The sequence below is a fragment of the Maylandia zebra genome, linkage group LG7 (genome assembly GCF_041146795.1).
Source record: "Maylandia zebra isolate NMK-2024a linkage group LG7, Mzebra_GT3a, whole genome shotgun sequence".
Classification (NCBI taxonomy): Eukaryota; Metazoa; Chordata; class Actinopteri; order Cichliformes; family Cichlidae; genus Maylandia; species Maylandia zebra.
The window spans coordinates 33,253,032-33,277,981 of record NC_135173.1 but is presented as its reverse complement, the minus strand read 5'-3'; the positions used below and the strand labels follow the sequence as shown (position 1 = coordinate 33,277,981).

At 39.1% G+C, this 24,950-nt stretch overlaps 1 protein-coding gene and 1 long non-coding RNA gene across 8 annotated transcripts; both read left to right on the top strand.

The window, feature by feature from the left end:
- The first annotated feature begins 365 nt into the window (after positions 1-365).
- On the top strand, positions 366-24,584 carry zmp:0000001301 (uncharacterized). 7 transcript variants are annotated; one of them, XM_076886260.1, is made up of 20 exons: positions 366-442; positions 2,151-2,333; positions 2,793-2,916; positions 4,627-4,699; positions 4,811-4,853; positions 5,706-5,784; positions 7,106-7,194; positions 7,479-7,625; positions 7,757-7,808; positions 8,711-8,811; positions 9,177-9,262; positions 12,423-12,504; positions 12,594-12,679; positions 12,780-12,867; positions 17,415-17,463; positions 17,612-17,702; positions 17,840-17,940; positions 18,111-18,195; positions 23,956-24,060; positions 24,426-24,584. In XM_076886260.1, the coding sequence occupies exons 3-20, from the start codon at positions 2,855-2,857 to the stop codon at positions 24,528-24,530; spliced, it is 1,524 nt and encodes a 507-aa protein (XP_076742375.1). In that variant the 5' UTR covers positions 366-442; positions 2,151-2,333; positions 2,793-2,854; the 3' UTR covers positions 24,531-24,584. The 7 variants fall into 7 exon arrangements, with proteins under 7 accessions (XP_076742375.1, XP_014262702.1, XP_014262703.1 ...); XM_014407216.2 differs by lacking the exon at positions 366-442 and having other exon boundaries at positions 2,146-2,333; XM_014407217.2 differs by lacking the exon at positions 366-442 and having other exon boundaries at positions 2,325-2,451.
- LOC143419472 (uncharacterized) lies at positions 19,387-22,681 on the top strand. Its single transcript, XR_013099455.1, has 3 exons — positions 19,387-19,609; positions 20,736-20,873; positions 22,157-22,681. It is a non-coding gene; the product is annotated as an uncharacterized LOC143419472 (long non-coding RNA).
- Positions 24,585-24,950: the final 366 nt, after the last annotated feature.

The window sequence follows — 24,950 nt, the reverse complement described above, 5'->3', positions numbered from 1 at the left end:
TCATCAATCAGGAGAGAAGCAGACGCAGATTGAAACATTTAAAGTGATCACCATCTTATTTTAGAAGCATTATTCTGCCTCCACACATAAAGGATAGCCGTGATTACACTTTTTTAGTGCCTTAATCTACCCAGTGAGGCCAAAAAGATCATAAGAATGATGTACACGGACATGAAGAGCCTCAGAGGCAGAGATGAGCTGTGATCATGCTCCAAAAAAGAAAACAGATGTGAGGCAGTGTCTGGAGAAATGAAATCAAAGATTTTCTCTCTGGCCCTGTGTTTACCTGCAGCAGCTGGTGCACTGAGGAGAAACCAGGCATCTTGGAGCTTCCACCAGTTAAAAGCAAATCATATTTCCATGGATACATTTGAAAGAACACATATTTATACACTCCGGAGATAAATGCAGGTGACTCAGCGTCTCTCTGGCAAAAACACATGTATGTACCATTTGATCTGTTTTCAAGTCACCAGAAGCCCAAATCTTTGGCTTTGGGCAATTTAAAGGACATGCTGTATTTACAGAAGCCTTTAATCTTTCATTTAGACCTTTAAACGGAAACCACATCCATGTGGAATTCCTCATTGCCAGCCAATGCAAGAACACTTTTGCAATCAAGAATTAAATGATTAACTGATCAGAGTTGGTTGAACTTCATGGGTATTAGTTGGTTCAGAAACAGAGACCAGTGAGAGTCCATTTCATCTGCTGTGCTGAAAATCAAAGCGACAGACCCCACTCCAGACTCTCTCACATCTGCCACATGTGTTCAGTGTGAACCTGTTAAGAAAACAGGGCACCAGTGGCTGACCTGCCAGTTCTGCTGTTCTTTGGTGACTCCCAGCTGATCTGGTGTGCTGGTCCGTCACAGAGTCTGTCTCTGACATGCTCATAAGTGATGTGGTGCAGGTCGTTTTGCTGTGAACTTCCTGTTCCATGGAGCCCAGAGTTGTGTTTTTTGGTTAGAAAATGCCTAAAATACTGAAATGATCAAAGTTATAAAACCTTCAATGGCCCAAATTCAGCCCGAGTGGAAATTCAGGCAGTCTGTTTTAAATAACAAGCAGATTTTGGACCAAATTTAGTGAAGTACATAATTCAAACAACATAAGCCACGTTAACACACCAAACAACAGGACTGACAGGCCCTTACTCTGTAGTAAGTATGGATAAAGTAGTTTATCTTTTCTCTGCAGTGAAGCAATAAATGTGATCAGTTATTACCCCGTGAGTGCCAATGACAGGCTATTGCATTAATTTTTCCTTTAGCCTGAACACACATTTGAGCATATACAGCAAATAAACACTAAACATTCAAGCCTGCATTTTTATTATCAGTAATAGATAACAGAAAGGTAACAAAGGCTAAAAATGTCGGTGGATTTCTCACTTTCAGCCCTTCTCCACCTCCTGTCATCTTTACTTCTTTGTGAGTTTGTCGCCCCCTGTCTCTCCTCACTTCTAATTGCATGTCTGCACGTTAGATACAGTTAGATTTATACTGCAGCTGAAGGTCTTTATAAAAACACATTTACAATTTAATACTGTGCTCGGTTAGAAGTTAGTGCAGCTTTTAAGGGGCTGAAATTTGAAGCACCTGGAAACAAATCAAAGATAAAGTTGGCACACTGCTGCTGTGTTTCATGTTTAATGTAAACAAACCTGTCTCAGAAAAAGTAAGACTTCAGCTAAAGATGGTCAGGTTGCACCAACTGGTTTATTTTAACTGTGCATTACTTAACTATGCATTGAATATAAGTCACATGGACTTAATTTTAAGTTCAATCCATTTCATGTTATATTCATTTAGAAAAATATAGTCAACATTCATAAAAGTAACTTTAAAGAGTTTTAAAAACATAAAGTCATGAGTTTTTGTTGCACTACTGTGTCTCATACACTGCAGTTATGGAAAAAAGTGGAAAACCAGACAGAAAAACGTAGATAGTAAACTCAAATACAATAAGTGAGCGCCACCTACTGTACAGAAGCTGTTATAAGAAAGAATATTAAAGCAAAGTGTAGAACATGAGTGGATTTCGTGTTACGTGTATATTAAAGAGTGTTTTCCTCACTTTTTTCTGCACTTTGCTCTCACTCTCATCCTGTTAAATGCTGACCTGCTTGGCTCGGCTCTGTGTTTGGAGGTGTTGCTGGGTAACGGTCTACATACAGAGGGAAGTGTAGCTTACCTGTAAGCTGAGACTCAAAGAGCAGCTGTCAGACTGTGGAGCTGAGATGACTCATCTGTGGGCTTAATCCAGCATCAATAAAACAACGTAATAACAGGGAAGAAGCCGATTTCCTGGCAGACACAAACACCTCCACAGGTGGGTTTTATTCCGCTGCTGCTGTTGGTGTTCGTAACTGGAGCTACAAAAAGGCACGTTTTGAGATTACCTTGCATCTGTGGCACCACCTGCAGGGGAAACTGCATGAAAATTTAAGGTTTGGTCACCATTAAGAACTGAATTTTGCAAGAACCACAATTTGTTTTGAGTAAGGATATATTATGTGCACACCTGGGAGAATTTTGTATAGAGAATATGAGTATGAAATATCAGACTGTATTAACAATGACAATCCTCATAATATGTTTTCGAAAACGAGTAAAAACTTATTTCACTTTTTAGGGCTTATGAGCAAAAATTGGTGTGATGCTCTTTAACAACACATTGGTACCTGTGCCTTTATTAGCAGCTGTTACTTGTTCTTACAGATTCAGTAACTTTCAGTTAGAAAAATTACATATTTTCATGATTGAAAAACAAACTATGTGCTTGTTACAGCTGTTACCCCAATAAAGCAAAACTGTGTGTGAGACAGAGACGGAGACACCGTAGGTGTGAAGATGGCATTGGCCAGCGGTCACTGGTTGGAGAAGGAGATAAAAGGAAAAGCCCCAAGTCCTAGGTGAGTGCGCCAACCTAAATAATATAAAGGTGGTGCTCTGATGCAGTATATACCACAAATAAACAGGTAACAATCACTCTTGAAAGATTAGTGTATAAATGCTAACATATGATAATATATTGTAGGAGTAGTATATTGTGACATTGTTATAGTGAAGATTGTTTTACACGATACGATCAGGTCAGTAGACCATTAAAGTAATGAAATAAACTGAGTTTAATCACGTTAAAACCTTAAACCTGCAACTCCTCTGGTAGCAAAAGTAAGTTTGGTTGGATAGAAGTTTATGGGAAGCCCCCAGTTCCATTGCTGCATGTCTTTTAAATAGTTTAGTGACTTTATTGGCTTGTTGAAGTGTTCCAGGTTCCTTGGTCAGCTTGGTTGTCCTGAGGTTTCTCGACATGGACAGATGGAGACCCAACAACCGAGTCATTCCTGTTGGAATTCGAGAACATGCCTAATTGGTGCATTGAAATTCACATTCTCTGTGGGGGAAACCACCGTCTGATGACAAAATTTATGTCAACTCATGGATGTTGAAAGTATAATTTAGGCATTAGGGTACTTCAGTGGATATCAGTGGATGATGTCACTCATGGCTACGTCAGTTTATATACCATAAGTCCAGTCCAGTGATTTTAGATGGCGTGGGCCGCAAGAGGTCATTTTTTCAATTTGTAATTTAATTTTTATCACCATAAAAACAGAAATATTACATAACACAAACTTAAAAGATTTAAAAATGAAACATTACCACAAATTTTACATTATTCTTGATTTCTGGCTTATTTTGGCTCCTGATCTCTTTACTATAGCTCATTAGTGTAAGAGCTAAAATGCAGCACTATTGGCCAAAGTAAAGCTGTTGATAAAGAATCTGCCTCAAACCAAACATCAGAAGATCAAAAGGAATCAATGACAACATGAAGCAGAAAATATGTCTTCTTATGCTAATGTGAATAAAGACTTTGGTGGGCTATAGAAGATTTTTTACATTTCAAAATGAGCTTGTAATAAGTAAAAGTCTTAAGTTTAGGAATGCCCAACTTAATGCTGTGCCAACATTTTCATCCACCTCATCATAATTCATTCTTGTAATAATTGTGCTCAAAATGGACTCAGTGAGCAGACTCAAACAGCTATTGGCAGTTTTTTGTAGCTTATTACAGTTGGCAATGGTTATTGATGACTGCCAGTGGGACTGAGAGAGAGAGACTTTATAACAACAATGTGCAGACGAGCTCTGCTGGAAATGAGTTGCATTAACTGTAGTTCCAAAGGAGAAGGAATATGACTGTGAGTATTCTGAGTCTGGACCTTTGCCTTACATATCTCAGAGGTGGTTTTGGGGCTAAGAGGAGCATCAGCTCAACAGGGGGAAATTCAGACACTCTGGGAATGAACAGCGGGCAGGCAAGTTTGCTGAGGTCTTTCCCTTACAGGTTAATCGGCATTGCTGGGAGTGTCTACAGTCCACGGGCAGGTGAGTCTCCAAACAGAAATGTTTCCAGGAAAGGGTCCAAAAAGGTAACTAGGAGAGAGACAGAGACAATGGGTAAGATGACATTAAAGACTAAGGTTCAAAGGCGGCCTAAAGTTCATCATATTGGTAAAAAACAACCTGGTGAAGAACTGCTGCACACATAATACTAAGCTCAGTGAAGATGATGTCTGACCCGCTTCTATTTCTGTGTTTCTTTAAATCCACAGACACGGCCATGCTTTAGCCGTGGCTGGAGACGTTGCCTTTCTTTTTGGAGGTGCCTGCAGCATCAGTCAAGAGGTGAGACCACTGTTTATTTTTCTTTTTTATTCAGTCACAGTGAAACATGAGTGAAGCATGGAGCCTGGGTGGTCTGTGCTTCTGCTAATCAGTCTTTTCTGGTTGATTCAGGAGGGCAGTGTTGTTTACTTCAGTGACTTCTACATGCTAACAGGTACAACATGCAGCTGTAGTCCTGATGTGCTTTTTCTCGCATGCATTTTTGGAGGTTTGGACTTCTGCAAGTGGTATTGAGCAAAGTTTTAGGATGTTAATAATGCTGAATTTAAAACCCATTTACTGAACTCAATTTTAAGTTCACACACAGCCCAGTTCAATTAAAAAGCCACGACAAAAAAATCTTCTTCTTTAAATTGTACCATGATGATTAAAAACAGGAAAACAACCTAAAAAGCACCATAAGCTTTAGAAAACTGGGAGTAAAAAAAGCTACAATAAATAAATAAAAAGAAAGAAAGTTATTATATTTTTCCAGTGGTTTGGAATAATTATCGCATCTGATTAAAATTATCAGTATGTCCATTTACAGTGGCAAGGTCAGTTTTATTTACGCTATATAAAATATCATGAATACCAAAATAAAAGCCTCGCAGGGTTTTTTCTAAATACTTTTTGGCAAAAGCAAATTTATTTCTAATGTGTTTAAAACAGAAGATTAAAAACATACAAAGTGGTTTAGCTTTACAACGAAACAGCAAAATAAAACGTTACAAAGAAGTAAAACACAAGTTAACATACACACACGCACAGCCACACACAGACACCGAGTGTAGATTTGTGAGAACTAAAAGGCTTCAAGTCTATTTTTGAATGTATGCACAGATGTAACTGACCTCGGGTCGTCAGCAGGCAGCTCGTTCCAAAGAAACATGACCACAGTAACTGAAAGCACCCTCACAGGTCACAGCACGTTTTTATGACCTCTTAACTTACTAACTGGTTTTAAATGACATTATCAGATCAGTTATTTTGGCCTTTGCATTTGATGTTTTGGTGTTGTTTGTAGTGACTCCTGAAGATGTGACCTGGGAGGAGATTCCTCAGAGCGGCGACGTTCCCTCAGCCAGAGAAGGGCACACTCTGTGGTAAAATACAGCACTGACTCTGAACTCTAATTATTGATAGTTTAAAACATTTTGAAATCAGTCAGTGTCAGAAAGAAATAGACATTTTTTTTAATAACGTTACATAAATTCTTTTCACATTTAGCATATTCTCCATTGAATCGAGACAGATAACAATAAATGAGGTGACTATCTTCAGAATTCAAAGCAATCAAGTGGACTTTGTGTGTCCTTCTCCTGCACACTTGCTCTGAACACCACCCAAAACCAAAGAGTTTCTAGTGGTGAGATGCCTTTTCTCCTGCTGTGTGCTATAGTTAGAAAAAAAGGTGTCATGGTTTTGGGTCTTCGACCCAGTTTTTATTTGTTATGTTCTAGCCCTATATTGGTGTTTCTTGAGCTCAGTCTTCCCTAGTCTCATCCCTGTGTTTCTCAGCCTTCCCAGTCATGTACCCATGTCTGTTTTCTCCCCAGTCGCTCTGTCAAGCCCATGTATCTTAGTCTCGATCTCATTCTTTCTACTTCTTGTTTATTTTAATAGTCTTATGTTTCATGTGTATTATGCTCAATTTTGCTTTCGTTGTCTTGTCAGTCAGATTAGTGTCAGCTGTGTTCCCACCTGTGGCCTGTTCCCTCGTTATCCTCCTTGTGCATATGTTGTCTGTGCTTCCCTATTGATTGGTCAATAAGATCTAGAGGAGGTGGAGTTCCTGATAAGGTTTCTCCGGCTGGACTTGAAGAAGGCTCATTAATGGTTGCACAGGATCTCTCACCTGGTTCACGTTTGGTTACTTGAGTTAGTTGTTGATTGTTAGCTTCAGTCTCCATCGCTTTCCATGTATTATGTAAATCTGCCTCCAAGCCCTTTGGTGCTCTATCTGCACACATAGACATGTCATGGTGGCAACTGGAACCAGCAACTGGTTTTCCAAGACAAGCTTTATTGTCAAAAACAAACTCCATCTTATGATGAAGCCTCCATCGTAATTTATTCATTTGTGTTTCTCTTGAATTATATTCAAAGCTCAAGGAACTCTCCTGTAAAAAGACAGTTTTTTAAGTTCAGTGATAGCACAATGACTGTAATGTTCCCCTATCCGTGTGCATGTTTTCTTCTCACTGAGCTTCTCCCACCATTATAAAAGCCCAAGACAGACAGACTAATGTGATCTGTCTTGGGCCAGGACACTCACATTAGGCTATGTTATAATAAATAGTTCTGTTGAATATTCAAGGTTACAAATGTTGAGCAAAATAGTCATAATTACAGTTGTAGCTCTTGCAATGCTGCAACACACTGATGCATTTTTACTGTAAACACCATGTTTTGTTTCCTTCTCAGTGTTGTGAAAGGAAGGCTGTATCTGTTTGGAGGAGCGTCCAGTCCTGAAGCCACTGAGTGTCTCCCAGGAGTCTACAGCTTTGATATAGGTGAGGATGTACAGCAGCTAGAAGAAACAATGAACTAGTTTAGTTTGATTTGTGTTGTGTGTGGGTCATATAAAACATGACCAAAGTTTCAAATAGTGAGGTTAGGGTCTGCACAAGTAATGACTGAGCCAAAAAGTCAGACACTTTTTTTTTCTACTCTTGGCTTTGTATGATGTCATAGAGTGTGTATATACCTAAATGGGCTTCTCAGGTACAGAAGTCGCACGCAGAATGGGCCCCCCATAGTGACGCCCATACTTCATTAGGTTTCCATGTCCTGACAGTGACTCTGACCTGGGAGTGCTTAGCGGTTGGGGGTGTGGCCCTCAGAGCTCTAAGACACTGCTCTGCTGCTGGTGGCGAAAACATCTACGTGTACGGAGGTGCTGTGGAGGGGAATCCAACTGATGACCTCATGGTGTTCAACACAGGTTACAAAAAAAACCAAAAAACTTATGCAGCTTTCAGCTTCCTTCTTCTTCTTCTTCTTCTTAATAAAAACAAATCACCCTATTTATGTTTTTACAGTTTAGATTCTGATGTCCTTTCTGCTCTGTTTCAGTGTCTCTCACCTGGACACCGGTCAAAACGAGTGGATCTCTGCCTCCTGCCCTGTGAGACTTCTTCTCTGACACACTGTCACCAAAAACTGTAGTTCAAGCTTCACAATCATGACTCAGTGAAGGAATTTAGCATCAGATGTCATGATTTGGAGACACAAAGACAGCATTCAGAAACAAAAAGCAAGCTGTTTATTTAGCTAATAAAAAGCCAACACGTAAATTTAAAGCTGAGGCAAAATAACAAAATCCAAACACCTCAGAGAAATGTGAGAGGAAAGCTACATGTACAGGGCTCAGCTGAAAGATTTACAAACACAGGAACACAGCGAGGGGTACCGTGGGCAGAGGAAACAGCTGGGTGACAAGAAACAGGTGGAACTGAACAAGGATAACGAGAGAGAAGCAATGCAGTGTTATGAAAAAGCATTTCCCAGTTTTTAAGTTTAAGTTTTTTTTGCATATTTCTCACACTTAGATGTTTCAGATTGTGAAACTAATTTTAATATTATAAAAAGATAACCTGACTAAATACAGATAGGTTTGCATAGCTTTCATCCTTTAATAGATGAAATCATCATTTAAAATCTCAGCTATCTTTGTACAATATGAAAAATTTGTTGGCTGAACATGTAAGTGTGACAAATATGAAAAAAAAAAAGAAATCAAGAAGGGGGCAAATACTTTTTATGTTAAAAGCAGAGCACAAAAGAGATGGATTTACCAAAATAAAACAGGAAGTGACTAACTGAACACTGAGATAAACCGTTACCACACTCAGGAGCAGGAACATGATAATAAAAATGTCGAATCTAAATAATACTTTAGGCCCCAAAACTTCAAGGTCCAGGACCACGACTATCAGATTTTTATAAAAACAATGACAATTCTATTTTGGCAGCATACTAATCTATGAAACCCAAAGAATCTGACAGATGTCCTTTTTCTGTGTGTAGATGGGGTCAGAGTTGTGCTCTGGTTGGAGATCAGGTGTTCATGTTTGGAGGTTATGGAGCAGGAGGAGAGTTCTGTAAAGACCTCTATGTTCTCAATACAGGTAAGAGCCAAGCTGAGGCATTTTCCAGTTAGTTTTACATAGCACATAATAATTACACTTGGTGGGAGATGGAGATGATCATAGAGATCGACTAAATATTAGTGCAGCTTTGAATTACTCGCTTTAAAATGACCAGATAGATTTATTTATGCAACTTTATTTCTTGCACACGATCAAACAAAAAGTTTCTATTTACACAAATGTCAGAGATTTAAACAGTGTATGTTGAACTGCATCAGAAATCACAGGTGTATCTAGAAAAGATCATTCATGCTTATATATACAGCAAATATACAAATTAAGTCAAACACATAACTCTTATGACTTCATCTGACCTTTGACCTTTATGTCCTTTGGGTTTTAAGAGAACCTGCAGTGGCAGAAAATGGAGGTGAAAGGAGAATCACCTGCAGCCTGCAGCGGACAAACACTGACTGCACACCATGATAAAGTACACACACACACACACACACACACACACACACACACACACACACACACACACACACACACACACACACTGAAATGAACTATATGAATGTACTAGTAGCAGTAGCAGAGGTGCTGGAAAGAAAAAAAACACTATTATATATTTTACTTATTATTGAATTGGTGTGATTATAATTCATTTGTTTCTACCTATGCCATGCTTTGGAGAACCAGCTGTACTAAAATTAATATTACCATAATATTAATATTTTTATCCATCCAACCATCCATTTTTCTGCAGTTTATCTAGGCAACAGTCTGAAATACCCAGGCCTTCCTTTCTCTGGCTGCTTGGGCCTTAATATTAAAAGAAAAAAACAACACATAAAAAATATAGTGTTAGAGAGGTGGGAAGAGTAAAGGGTAAGGTCTTATAGGGAGTTGTGAGGCTGGACAGTAAGGAAGTAGAAAGGGACTTGTTAGTGATTGACTACTAAGAAGTCAAGCTGGAAAGGATGTGCAACGTGGCAGAGTGATTAATGGCAGAGATGGAAATGAACTAACAAGTAAAAAGACTGTGTTGAGAAGATGGAAGGAGTACTTTCAGGATCTCATGAATGTAGGATACAGTGGGGCAAAAAAGTATTTAGTCAGCCACCGATTGTGCAAGTTCCCCCACTTAAAATGATGACAGAGGTCAGTAATTTGCACCAGAGGTACACTTCAACTGTGAGAGACAGAATGTGAAAAAAAAATCCATGAATCCACATGGTAGGATTTGTAAAGAATTTATTCGTAAATTAGGGTGGAAAATAAGTATTTGGTCACCTCAAACAAGGAAAATCTCTGGCTCTCACAGACCTGTAACGTCTTCTGTAAGAAGCTTTTCTGTCCCCCACTCGTTACCTGTATGAATGGCACCTGTTTGAACTCATCATCTGTATAAAAGACACCTGTCCACAGCCTCAAACAGTCAGACTCCAAACTCCGCCATGGCCAAGACCAAAGAGCTTTCGAAGGACACCAGGAAAAGTATTGTAGACCTGCACCAGGCTGGGAAGAGTGAATCTACAATAGGCAAGCAGCTTGGTGTGAAAAAATCAACTGTGGGAGCAATCATCAGAAAATGGAAGACATACAAGACCACTGATAATCTCCCTCGATCTGGGGCTCCACGCAAGATCTCATCCCGTGGGGTCAAAATGATCATGAGAACGGTGAGCAAAGATCCCAGAACCACACGGGGGGACCTGGTGAATGAGCTGCAGAGAGCTGGGACCAAAGTAACAAAGGTCACCATCAGTAACACACTACAACGGCAGGGAATCAAATCCCGCAGTGCCAGACGTGTTCCGCTGCTGAAGCCAGTGCATGTCCAGGCCCGTCTGAAGTTTGCCAGAGAGCACATGGATGATACAGCAGAGGATTGGGAGAATGTCATGTGGTCAGATGAAACCAAAGTAGAACGTTTTGGTATAAACTCAACTCGTCGTGTTTGGAGGAAGAAGAATACTGAGTTGCATCCCAAGAACACCATACCTACTGTGAAGCATGGGGGTGGAAACATCATGCTATGGGGCTGTTTTTCTGCCAAGGGGACAGGACGACTGATCCGTGTTAAGGACAGAATGAATGGGGCCATGTATCGTGAGATTTTGAGCCAAAACCTCCTTCCATCAGTGAGAACTTTGAAGATGAAACGAGGCTGGGTCTTCCAACATGACAATGATCCAAAACACACCGCCCGGGCAACAAAGGAGTGGCTCCGTAAGAAGCATTTGAAAGTCCTGGAGTGGCCTAGCCAGTCTCCAGACCTCAACCCCATAGAAAATCTGTGGCGGGAGTTGAAAGTCCGTGTTGCTCGGCGACAGCCCCAAAACATCACTGCTCTCGAGAAGATCTGCATGGAGGAATGGGCCAAAATACCAGCTACTGTGTGTGCAAACCTGGTAAAGACCTATAGTAAACGTTTGACCTCTGTTATTGCCAACAAAGGTTATGTTACAAAGTATTGAGTTGTATTTTTGTTATTGACCAAATACTTATTTTCCACCCTGATTTACGAATAAATTCTTTACAAATCCTACCATGTGGATTCATGGATTTTTTTTTCACATTCTGTCTCTCACAGTTGAAGTGTACCTCTGGTGCAAATTACTGACCTCTGTCATCATTTTAGGTGGGGGAACTTGCACAATCGGTGGCTGACTAAATACTTTTTTGCCCCACTGTACATGAGAGAGCTGGACAGTTGCCACCTCTCTCAAGTGGAAGGGAGGGCAGCTGTGGAAAGGTACTTGGTCCAGTTGACATATCTGTGGAGGTATGGAGATGTCCAGGAGAAAAGACAGTGGACTTTTAAACAGAATACTTAATATAACCTTGGAAAATGAGGATGCCTGAGGACTGGAGAAGTATACTGCTACTGATTTTTAAGAACAAGTCTGGTATAGAGAAGGTGTAACAGTGAAGCTGCAAGGAGCAGAAATAGTGACGGTAGATGAGGATGGAGTCATCCTTCTAAAGCAACAGACAGTGCAGTGAATTTGTGCCCATTATAGAAGCAAGAAATGCAACAAATTTTTAACTTTATTCAGTTTGCATGTGTGCATATAATTACATTAGAGGACCTCCGTTTTCATGCTCACAGCAATATATAATAGTCCCTTTAGGTTCTGGATCAGCCATGGTTAAATATTTTTTATCATCCATCCACCCTGACCTGACTGTATGCCTCCATGAGCTCACCGTCCTTCTTTTTTCCCCTGTCATAATTATTCTGACCACTAGAGGGTGTTGCCACAAAGTCTTTTTCTTTATTGTTATTTATAGTGAATCTTTTCTCAGTGTTTTTAAAAACACTGAAATAAAGTAGCTTTATTTAGCTACTGAAAACTGATACTTGCTATATGCGAGCCTCTATAGCCGCTATATCCTTAAAGCTGTATAAAAATAACAGTATAAAAACAAGTAGGATATTATTTTTTAAATCACAAGAAAAATGGACAAAACAAAATAAACAAAAAAGCTGTTAAGACAGAAATATACAATTATCAAAATATATTATTTGTAAAGCAAAATAACTGTAGCTTTAAATAACAGTCACGTTGACTCCTGAATACAATGTTTTGTTTTTGTATTTATTTTTTGTTGTTTATTACTTTTGGAAAAATCTCATGTAGGACATCTACCTGTTTGGTGGCAAAAGCACCAATGAGGATGGCACAGTGACGTCGTCCAGTGAAATCCACAAGCTCAGTATTGGTGGGTTGGATGCTGCAGAGAAGTTAAAACTGACTCGTGTAATTCTGAAGAGTTAAAGTGTGTAAATACTTCACACTGTGTGTCTGCAGCGAAGACGAAGTGGAAGGTCCCGCTCTACGTCGGGATTCCTCCAACACGTCGGCATGGACACACCGCCTTCATCCTTCACAGCCATGTCAGCAAAAATAAAATATATTATTATCGAGGTTTTTTTTTATTATTACTGTGATGTGATGTGAAATAAAGTGTTCTTTTTGTGCCTACTTGATTGGCAGCTGTATGTGTTTGGAGGGAAGAACGAAGAGCAGAATTTCAATGACCTAAAGGTGATGAAGCTCATTAACCCATCAGAGAGGCAACCAGGTACGTTATAGTGTATTACAGTTTTTTCTGATTGCTTAAGCACATTTTTGGTAACTATTGGCTATTTTTGCAAAACTCTTCACACAAATAAGAAAACCTGTCACCCAATTATCAAAACATTGTAGTTCTCTTGCAAAAGCCAACACAGCTAGATTAACTCTTCACACCTTCGTAAAAATGGTATTTCCGTATCAAACAGTACACACAAGCCATCATCTACTAAGCACACAATGCGCCAACTGCACACTGATGGTATGAATACAAAACACATCTCAATTTGAGGTCACACTTTTGTCATAGTGTCATGTAAACATACAAGGATCCAAACTTCAAGTATTGGTGTTTATTCACACTCATCAAAACCAAGACAAAGTCAGAACACAAAATAGGAATTTCACACAAAAAAAAAAAGGACAAAAAAAAAAAAAAAGAGACAATCAGCCTACATCATGTCGTCTTTCTGGGTCCGGCCACAAAATTTCGTCCACATCGCATGCGATATCCTCCAGTCCAAGGCACCGGGGAAAATATCTCCTTGAATGCCATATCCAGGCCTGACATGATGCCTAGTCAATATCTCCACATGCCTCCTCCATTGCCTGTAAAAGGGCTACCTGTTGATGAAGATGACGGTCATACACTTTCCAGCGCCAGGCAGAGAAGAACTCCTCGATGGGATTCAAGAATGGAGAGTATGGAGGGAGGTTGAGTGCCATGAAGGATGGATGGTCTGTAAACCAGTTGCGGACCAAAGCAGCCCTATGGAAACTAACATTGTCCCATATGATGACATATCGGGTCATAGCTGCACACATGGTTATGTTACCACCACGTTGTCCTGGGACATTGATGATGGCACGGTGTCCAATAATGTTCTTGCCACGTCTCCTGGTTTTACTGAGGTTAAAACCGGCCTCATCTACAAAAAGTAGCTCATGTCCCATTGCATCTGCTTCTAGTTCCATCACTCTCTGGACAAGACAAAACAAATGCAACACATCAGGCCCATGCACAGCACTACAGTATGCACTTCCAAATTCAGAACCAATGACACTAGCTTACCTGCACATAGTCATATCGCAGTTGCTTTACACGTTCTGTGTTTCTGTCGAAAGGAACTTTGCTTCATTCTTATTCTGTGGCGCGCGCAAGTACACGACTTAGTGCAGAAATGCTTGCACTGTGTATATTTTGAAAGATGGTGTCATTATCAATTATGCGCTGCTGTATTTCACGCAGTCTTATTGCATTATTGGCAATCACCATGTTCACTATATGGGTCTCTTGCTCTGGAACGAACATTCTGCCTCTGCCCCCAACATCTGGACGTCTAGCAATTCTGTAAAGTAACAATTTCAGTATTTTTGCATGTATGGTACTGTTGTGTTTCTCATTAGAGTATGGCAGTGCTACAAAGTACTTACCGATTCTCATTTCGAAATGTCCTAATGATGCTTGCCACAGTGTAGCGGCTCAGTTTAGGCTGAACCCGTTGGCCAGCTTCCCTCAGGGTCATCCCATGGTTGATAACATGGTCCACTATTGTAGCTCTGATATCATCAGTTATTCTGTTTCTTACTCTTCTTACCCTTCCTCTTTCCCCTCCTCGTCCTCTTCTTGCTCCTCCTTGTCCTCTTCCTCTAACATCCTCTAACCCTCTTGCTTCTTCACCTCCACGTCCTCTTCCTCCAACTTCTTCACCTCCACGTCCTCTTCCTCCAACTTCTTCACCTCCACGTCCACCCCTTCGGCCTCCTCTGATTCTCACTCTTCTCACTCTTACTGCTCCTTCCATTGTACTCCACATAGACAGCTTACCTGTGGCCTGTTTATAGTACTTAGGCTGATTGCAAAGTGGACTAATTATCTAAAACTGTTTTCACATGTGAAAGTGTGCCAGACAGTTGGCAAAATAGTGTTAATGATAGCCATACATGTGTATACTTTTGCTAGGAGTGTGTTGGAAATTTGGTAATTGAGTGTAAGCAGTGTTTAAAGTTCTGCAAAAAGAGTGTTGTGAAGTGAATTGTGCCTACAGTTTTGCAAAGTGTGTGTTACAAAATTGCAAACTGAGTGCAAAGCAGTGTTTGTGCTTTTAGTTTTGCAAACTCAGTGAGTGGTTTTGCTATAAGCATTAATACTTTTAGGAATTGTGCTATAGGAATCACAGTTAGGGTTAAAGCCATCAGAAAAAACTGTAAAGGCAAACATGCTCTTGTTAAAGAGCACAGGAGCTGCAGTGGCAAAGCTGTCCACAGGATGGTGCTAGAGGAGAGGTCAATGGTCATTTAAATAGGCACAACAGGAATGGATTCTGTTTTTACACACTTTCTTGTGCACTGCAGTACTTTTAAATTTTAAGTTGATAAATTTAAAATCAAAAGTACTGCTTTTTTTTTTAAACGTCACATCAAACTCATTCCAGAAAGACAAAGAAAGAAAAGTTTTTCAATTTCACACATCCCCCACAACCACAGTATGTCGTCTTCTACATTAAATGCAGCTTTTGGGACTAAAGTCACAGTAGCTGTTTCTTTAGATTCTTTTCAAGCCATTTTTTAAACACAGGAATTAACAATGAGTAGTTATAATAAAATGTAAAAAAAAAAAAAAGTCTTTGTGCTCTCTGAGTTCTTTAAAAGCCATCTGGTTACCTCTCCATAGTGGAGACAATTCAACCTTGCTTCAGTCAAGGAGTGCTGCTAAAATTGTTTCTTGATCTTGCTGACCAAGTAACTCCTTATTTACTGAGTTTGGACAGGTGTTCCTAACAAAGTGTCCTAGTGGTTACAAACTTCCTCCACTTTACAAATACTAACATCCTTGTGTTTCTGAGAACACTCAGAGCTTCAGACATGGTTTTTCTGAACTGTTTGCTACTCATTTAAATTAGCACAGATGGACTCCAAGTTAGAGATACATATCGAGGATATTTAAAACAGACAAGATGCACTGCTCACAGTTTGGAGCCACAGCAAAAGGCTGGATTATTTTTTTTAAATGGAAGATTTTAGTTTTTCATTTAATACACTGAAATACAAGTTTTCAATCATGAAGTCTTAATGATTAATGAAACTGCCAATTAAAATTAAGCATACAACAAAGAAGAGCGCGCATAAACTGAGGGGAATCTATTTTATTATCATTATGTGAGTTTACAGTTTTTTCTGATTGCTTAAGCACATTTTTTGTAACTATTGGCTAATTTTGCAAACCTCTTCACACAAATAAGAAAACCTGTCACCCAATAATCAAAACATTGTAGTTCTCTTGCAAAAGCAAACACAGCTAGATTAACTCTTCACACCTTCGTAAAAATGGTGTTTCCGTATCAAACAGTACACACAAGCCATCATCTACTAAGCACACAATGCGCCAACTGCACACTGATGGTATGAATACAAAACACATCTGGCTTTTGCTTTCTCTGTGCACAAGGTAGGCTATGTCAGTTTGAGCTCATACTTCTGTCATAGATCCATAAGCATAGAGGGATCCAAACTTCAAGTACTGGTGTTTATTCAAACACATCAAAACAAACACAAGTGTTCATTTCCAAGTATAGGATTATTTGCAATCGCCATAATGACTATATGGGTTACTTGGTCTGCAGTGAACATGCTTCCTCTGCCCCAGCATCTGGTCATCTAGCAATTCTGTAAAGTAACAATTTCCGTATTTTTACATCAATGGTATTGGTGTGTTTCTCATTGGCATATGGCAGTGCTACAAATCTTTGTGCGAAGTGACTGTACTCACCGATTCTCATTTCAAGATGTCCTTATGGTACTTGCTACAGTGTAGCGGCTCGAGTTAGGCTGGACCCGTTGGCCAGCTACCCTCAGGGTCATTCGACGGTTGATTACATGGTCCACTATTGTAGCTCTGATGTCATCAGCAATTCTATTTCTTACTCTTCCTACCCTTCCTCTCCCCCCTCCTCGTCTTCCTCTCCCCCCTCCTCGTCTTCCTCTTGCTCCTCCTTGTCCTTGTCGTCCTCTTCATCCTACTTCTTCACCTCCACGTCCTCTTCCTCGGCCTCCTCTACTTCTCACTCTTCCTGCTCCCTCCATTGTACTCCGCACACACAGCTTACCTGTATTATAGTGCTTAGGCTGATTGCAAAGTGAACTAATTATCTATAGAAGTTTTCACATGTGAAAGTGTGCCAGACAGTTGGCAAATTAGTGTTAATGATAGCCATACATGTGTATACTTTTGCTAGGAGTGTGTTGGAAATTTGGTAATTGAGTGTTGTGCAGTGAATTGTGCCTACAGTTTTGCAAAGTGTGTGTTACAAAATTGCAAACTGAGTGCAAAGCAGTTTTTGTGCTTTTAGTTTTGCAAACTCAGTGAGTGGTTTTGCTATAAGTCTGAATAGTTTTAGAGATTGTGCTACAGGAATCACAGTTAGGGTTTAAGCATTCAGAAAAAACTGTAATAGCTCTCATTACATTTACATCATTTACAGCACTGCACTTGCTCCATGAGAACTCACAGATGAACTTTGTGTCAGACTGAAAAACAAAAAACTTCTGTCTCCACAGTGATGAAGGAGATTCTGTCAGAGTTTGGTCTCCAGGGTATCAGCCACAGGTCAGCAGCTGCTGTCTGTGTGTGCACACCGGCTCTCTTTAATGCGTGTGCGTGTGTGTGTGTCATTTGAGCCTCTTGTCATGCTCTGTTTGAGTCTCATATCTCGGTTTTAACTCACTGGTTTCATTCTGGTTTTGACCGTTAACAGCTTCACTCCCACAAAAGTTCCCAACGTCCGCTACGAGCTGAGCGAGGCAGCTCCATCCGTCCAGCAGAAGAACACGATGGTGAATCCACAGGTGTCAACATAATACACTCGCCTTCATTCATTCTTTTTAAATGGTGGTAAAAAGTCATGCAGATTCAGAGGGTTGGAAGACCAGGGTGAAACTCTGGTTACTATGCAACGCAGATAAAATTGCATTTCCTGCTGCAGGTGTTTGTCCACAGAGACTTCAGCGCAGTGCGTGATCAGGCAATGACAATGATCCAAACAGCATTCACACTGCTGGACCAGGAGTTCCACAAACTAGATCGGTACATGCACATCTTCATTTACACATTTAACTACAACTCAAAGGGCAAGAACATGCATGAGGTGACCCACTGTAGGAGCTCATCAGGCTAAAGGTTTAACTGCCTCACCTCTAAACATCGTATTTCCTGTGCTCATCCTGAATGGCTGAATGTGTTTTTTTTTCTTTCAGAGAGAAGTCAGAGCTGACTAAAGCTGCAGCTGCTCTGCAAAGAGAGAAAGATGCTCATGAAGCACATAGACAACAACAACAACAGGTTCAACAGCCTTCTAACATCCACCAAGTCAACAGTGAAGTCCCCGGGGGCTGGGGCAGGTTTAGGCTGCATGCTACACGAGTATAGTTTCAGAAACCTTGTAGATATATAGTCTTTACAGTTATTCTGTACTCCTGGTATAAGGATGGTGCTATTAATGTGTAAAAGCTCCAGATAAAGGGGTCAATGTGAATGTAATCTAAGCTGAAACTGGTAACTAACTATTATTTACAAAGAATATTTACAGAAACTTGGGATACACAAGACAAGGGTGCAGATTGTAAAATCAAAAAAGAGGAAAAACAATACTGTTTAAAATATACAGCAGATTATTTAAACGGATAAATACAAGAAGGGCAATAAAATCGAGTAAACTCCGGAAAGAATGAGATGGAAAAGAGGTCAGTGACTCTGCTGACCTGCCTCTCTCTTTAGATTTACATGTACAGGCTTCAGGCCTCAAACCTGAACCTTTCACCTCTCATCCTCCTTGAATGGAGTGACCTCATGCTGCTGCCGAGCCAAATTATGGATCCGCTGCTTTGATCTGCTTGTGCAGAAATGTTATGAAAACGACCCAAGAAGGCGAAGTCATCGTATGTGCAGTTTGGCATCAAGCTCTAAAGCAACAAGAGGGCAGGAAGTGAACACAGGACCACTAGTGACTCCTGTTTTAGTCCTGTGAATCCCCCTGAGTGGACCACCTGTGATTGGTGTATTGTAAGTTTCTGCTTGTGATCCCAAAATGCTGGAACAGTATTTGAGGACTAAATTTAAGCTGCTCAGACCCAAAAGTTAAAACACCTTTCAAAGTTTAACAGTAAAAACTGGAAATGAATTTAAAAACAAATCAGGAACTTTATCCTGGTTCTTGTTACATTAAGTTCATTTAATCCTAATCTAACCCATTAACCTCTTACACACTCTAACCCATTAATCTAATCTACCATGAATCCATTACATTTTTATCTGATCACTAACATAATTCAATGCATGAGAGGAAGTCAGTAAATGTAGTGCAATCCCGTATGATCTCGTTATTTAAACCTAATCACATGTTAATCAGTGATATATTGTTTCTAATATTTTTTGTAAGATGTTTTAATCTGTTTTATGATTTATTTTACTTAATAGAGCAATTTTATTGTGCAATTCTGCTTTCGTCTGCCATGTTCATACACTGTAAAAAAAATCCGTAAAAATACAGTACAATCTACTGTATAAACGTGAAGGAATTTTCCGTATTAGTCATTTACAGGTATTTTTCTGTATTTCTCAACTACTGCAATGCATTGTGGGAAAAAGAACCTGAAAAGGAGGGAAAAGTAAGCGCAAGAGCAGCCATTAGGCTTCTTTCAGGCTTCATCTGGATTTTGGATTCTGAAGTTGGAGAAACTGCCTTCAAATTTCTGTGGTAAGTATTAAAACTTATGTTTCGTTTTATTAAAATAATGTTTTTCAAAAGACTCCGTGTTTTTATTTAGAAAGAATTGTTAATTTATTTGTTAACTGGTTTCGGCTGTCTCCAGACAAGTCAGGAATATTTTGCTGACTCATTTTTTAAAATAATTGTTATTTAGGTTTAACATGACTTAAGCTTTATTTTAGTTAATGTTAAAATAATTTTTACTGTGATACCACCAGTTTTGCCCTTCAGTGGCTGAACCAGTTTTCATAAATATTAAAGTTAGCTGTCTGTGTCTCTCTGGGTATTACACAGCTGTGACTGCTAACTAGCTAATTAGCGAAAGTCAGCGATGTGGATAACTGGGAAAGTGAGAACTTCATGGTTCTAGAAATTATTCTAGGACTCTAATAAGTACTGTATCAATACCTGTGTTTTACAGTTGGCTCTACTGTACACTTTAAAGGGTTTCAGGCAAAGTTACACTAACCCTAGTTTAAGCCTCAGACCTTCCTGGCTGACGCTAGCAAATGCTAATGTTAGCCTCTGATTTGGGCTGCTAAAGTAAAGACTTTTAGCTAGCTGACCAGCATAGATTATTTCGGTGGTTAACAGACTGTAGTGGTAAAATTATTGAAAGTATAGTTTCACCTCAGCACATTTACAATTACAGTATGTCTATTTTGTAGCACATAGAAATGTTTAGTTAATATTTACAGACAGACACATTTTCCCTGTAACTGTGTTTTTACTCCAACATTTGTTGAAAATGTAATTTATGAAATGCTGAGCAGCATTTCTTGTATGTGGAATATTTTTGTCACCCCACTGTGCTAATGTGATTAAATACTAAAAATTATTACTAAAAAAAATTCAATAATAAATCAATAATAACTATTTCTTGATTGAACTATAATGTAAGCGCAGTGCTGGTGTGCAGGGGCTCTATATGCCTTGTCTATATCAAGCTTTTAGCCAAATATAAGCAGAGATATTTGTATCTTTCTTAAAAATCCAGATCCTTACAGATTATTTGAGAAATGGATCAACAGCTATCACTACTTGAAGCACTTTAAGTCCTGCAGTGGAAAAATATCCCTTATTTCACCTTTGATCACACACTTTGGTTTTCCAGTGCAGAGCAATGGCCAAGAAAAGGAAAGACTTCCCCGAGTGGGGAAAAAAAAGATGAAGATACAAGCTGGTGATGATCCAGAGCAGCTGGTCTCAGGAAATGAAGAAAAACCCTGATCACCTTCTCTACAAACACAAGGTGAGTTTAATGTTGTGGTTGATTTAGTTTTTCAAGGTATGTATGTTACTTTAATTATAAACTGCTTTTGTTGCAACAGAATGGTGTTATGTGTATGCAACTCTACGTGAATTATAATCCTTTGTAGGGCTGCGTGATATGACCAAAATCTCATATCCCAATATAAGACGTATCTCTCCTGATAACGATATATATCACAAAATAGTGCATTTTCTGTAAATTCTGTGATTCTCGGGCAACTCGACTTATGTGAAATGTTTTCAGTTGGGCGTCGTGTACCTGGAGTCGAGTGTTTTGACCGATGCATGAAACTATACATTTTTAGACATGAGTTTAAATGGCCGCCATTTTCTTTCTGAGTATTTATTACACGGCGTGCTGCAAGGAAAAGCCTGTTCTAACGTTTGAGTCTAAGGATTATTTTGAGCACCTGACGACTCTTTTTTGCTTTTCATTCGTAAACTCTCTCGAAACTCTTTCATGTGATTCTTGTGTAGGTGGTTAAAGAGGTTTGTCGTGTTCGAGTGGTGGTGGGGACCAGTTTGTGGCATAATTTGCATAGTACAGTTTTCTGGGGCGTGTCAGACTTTTCATAACCAAACCATGTCCATGCTACAGAGGTAGCCCCTCATTTAACAATAAGGTCCTCGATTTCTTTTGACTGGTCCTTCTGGTTCTGCCTCATCTTTGCTGGCCATGCTGGTATTCTCTGTGCCTTCATCTGCGTGGTGACTGTAAGCGCCATTTATAGTTACTTGATGTTTTTATTTGAGGTCATTTGTTTGATGCATATTCTGAAATTTTATGTTTGAGAATAATGTATATCATTTCAGTTTAGTTTGAAAAGTCTCAACAGAAACTTGAGCTTTATTGTGAAAGGTTTACGTGGAAAATAAACAAGCGGACGGCGGAGCCACACGATGGTTTTATCCTCATTGTTGGTAACGAAAGTACGCGTAAAAACAGTCACTTGTCCGTCCATAGTGTGGTTATTTTAAGTATAAGAGAAGGAGAGAACTTTAAGAAATAATATAGCAACTACAGTGACCATCAAAACCATGAAAAAAATATTGCCGTAAACAGTTTATTTTGCAACACCACAAAACAAAGAATAGTGTATAATATGAAACGATAGACATTTTTATATCGTAATCTGATATATATCGTCATATCGCACAGCCCTAATCCTTTTTTTGTTTATGTTGTTTATGCTCTAGGTAAAAACAAATGATAAAAATACAAACTTTTTAAAAATGTCTTGTTGTTTCTCTTTTTTTCCTCAGAATAAATTGCGACTAGTCTCAATGGCTGACACGGAGGAGCAACACAGCGACACGTTAACTCCGACTGCTGCAGTTCCTGTATGAACTGAGCAACTCTTAAAATCCAAGGAAAAGCTGTGTGTATTTTACTTAAAGCTCAGATGGACCTTGATGTACTAACATGTAGGCTGCATTCAGGACTTTGTCACACTGTTATATGAAGAGCGGTAACAAGACTTTGTAGTAATTTGTCTTACTATTGTCTTATTTGTTGTGATTTAGGGTCTGTGCGCACAAGCAGAGGTTTTTGTTTGTAACTGTAACCTCGTTTTCAGAGCCTTGTCTAACATTTAATGGTCATGAAATATGTCAGACTTTTTCCTCTACTTAACCAGCTTAGAGAATTTGAACACCGTGGAGAAAAAGGTGTGCATTAAGGATTTTGAACTATGATGTTTAAGTGTTGTCACTGCTGAGGATTCGTGGACACAGATCCTTATTCACTATGCTGCTGTTTACAGTTTAACTTTTCATCAGAACAAGCACTTCTAATTGTACTTTGCTCCTCACTGACAAAACAAGTCCCGTAAATACACTTTTATCTTTAAGTTTGGGACAGTAATCTGTCTTAATTTATTATGTGTTGTAGTTATCATATGGGGAAAAGTCCTGTGGTTATCCATCAGTCCTGTTCGAATAAACCCAAAGTTCAGGAACATCTTCTTTAGATTTGTTCAGTTGTATTCATGTGGCACCACTTAAACAGTCAACAAATTTTGACTCAAGTATGTTATATTGTAAGGTAAAGAGCCCAAAGAGTTAATCTCAGACAAATGTTCACACAAATGTGAATTACATTCACTTCATTAATGAAGTGAATGCAATTCAGTAATCAAAGGTGTTTGGCTATAACTGACTACATGTGTATACTGTATCATAAGTGGACAGAGATGGATGTAAACCACACCTTAACCATTTGGCTGAGGCAAAACTACCACAAGGCAGTGATTCTAACTCAAAGGTACTCTGGATATTATTAAATGTGAACATGTCGTTCAATATGACATTTTTTGTTTGTCAGGTGTCCTGTTTGAAGAAAACACTTGGTAGCCACTTGAATGAATGTAAATAAACACATTTACATGAGGGCAACCTGATTTCAAGGTAATAAAAATGCTCAAATTTGAAAGCTTGTGAGTTATTTTGTTCATGTATCAGCTGTTTAGTAGTTTTATGACAAGATGGATGCTGTCATTATATTTTAGTATAGTGTTTGAGTTAAGGAGAATAAAAGAATATTTAACATTAATTGTACCAATGTTGTTGTGTACGAAGCACAAATTAATTTAAGTTTTAATTTATGAATTTTTGAGTACATGGTGTACTAGGTTGTAATTGCATAGAAATGTACGTTTAAGGATATAAAGAACTATATTTAATGAGTTACAGTGAAAAGAAGTGCTTGGAAATAGTAATATAAACAGAAATTTCAATTTTTCTATTAACGGAAAATATCAGTTAATGATACAGAAAATATACTGTGAATAAACGGAATTTTCTGTTTTATAGCTGAAGGAAATGTCCGTAAATAGTACAGAGAGTATACTGTAAATCTACAGAATTTTCCGTTTTATCATTTACAGAAAGGTCCGTCAAACCTCCGTAAAAAAACAGAAAATGTACTGGCAGAAAATTACCAGGACATTTTCTGTTTTTCTACGGAATATTTTTTTACAGTGTATTTCAGGTGTTTAGACCCAGGATATACTTTATTTACACAAGTGTGTGTGTGTGTGTGTGTGTGTGTGTGTGTGTGTCAGGAGCTGCAGGAGATGCTGGACAGACATCGCTCTCAGAATGAAGCTTGGCTTCGAGCGAGAGCTGAGGAGAATGACCGAGAGAGGAGGGAGCTCTGCAGACTCAGAGTCAGTAAAACAAGCAAACACACTAACACACATGCACACTCTGCTTCACTAACATATTTTTGCATTTCATGCATGTAAACAGGAAACAAGACAGTCATTAAACAAATAAAATAAGTTTTCTAACTTCCTGGTTTACGTCCACACTGTGCTGCACATCACAGCTTCACTGTTTCCAGCGCTGGCTTTGGGAAACGATCAGAATGTGAAATCACTGATGTTATTTTCAGTTTAAGGTGTCTTTATGACAGCTTAGCAGACAAAAATCCATGGTAAACTGTTGTACATGCAGTCCTGTTCATCAGTTAGTCATTATTTGAGATACGTGGGAGTGTTAAATTTGATGTGTGTGATGTGTCTCTCCTCAGGAGGAGGTGTTACAGGAGCAGGAGAGACTGAAGGAGGAGCAGAGCAACATCCAGAAACGCAGCGAACACCTCCTCTCCATCATGCAGCAGTTCAAAGGAATGTGAGATAGATGGATAGATTGATGGAAAGAGAGAAATAAACAATTTTTACGATCATAAGTCGAAAATTTGTGTCATCATCTACAATTTTGTATTCGGTATCTAAAACTTTTAACTTACTAACTCAAAACGTCTAAGAAAATAATTAAACATTTTGAATGGCAACCCCCCCCCCCAGCAACATAAACAGCCTTCCATAAGAATAAAAAAAATGGCCTCACTTGCAGCAGCGTCTGATGGTTAGTCCCAGTGTTTATTAGCCTGATGTGTGGATGGATGCAACCATGGTGTTTCTGATATTTTGAAGCCTTGACTCTAAATTTATGGTCACTGACATTTTCATTTTTTTTTCTTAAGTTTTGGTTAGTTTTTGTTTCTTTGGAGCCAGAGGTAATCATACTTAGACAAGAGGGTCGAGTGCTGCAT

Bases quoted from the DNA above. Each gene is read 5' to 3' on its own strand.
- zmp:0000001301 (XM_076886260.1), top strand. From the start codon at position 2,855: ATGGCATTGGCCAGCGGTCACTGGTTGGAGAAGGAGATAAAAGGAAAA. The intron at 2,917-4,626 runs GTGAGTGCGCCA...TTAAATCCACAG, and splicing joins GGAAAAGCCCCAAGTCCTAG to ACACGGCCATGCTTTAGCCG. The intron at 9,263-12,422 runs GTACACACACAC...AATCTCATGTAG, and splicing joins TGACTGCACACCATGATAAA to GACATCTACCTGTTTGGTGG.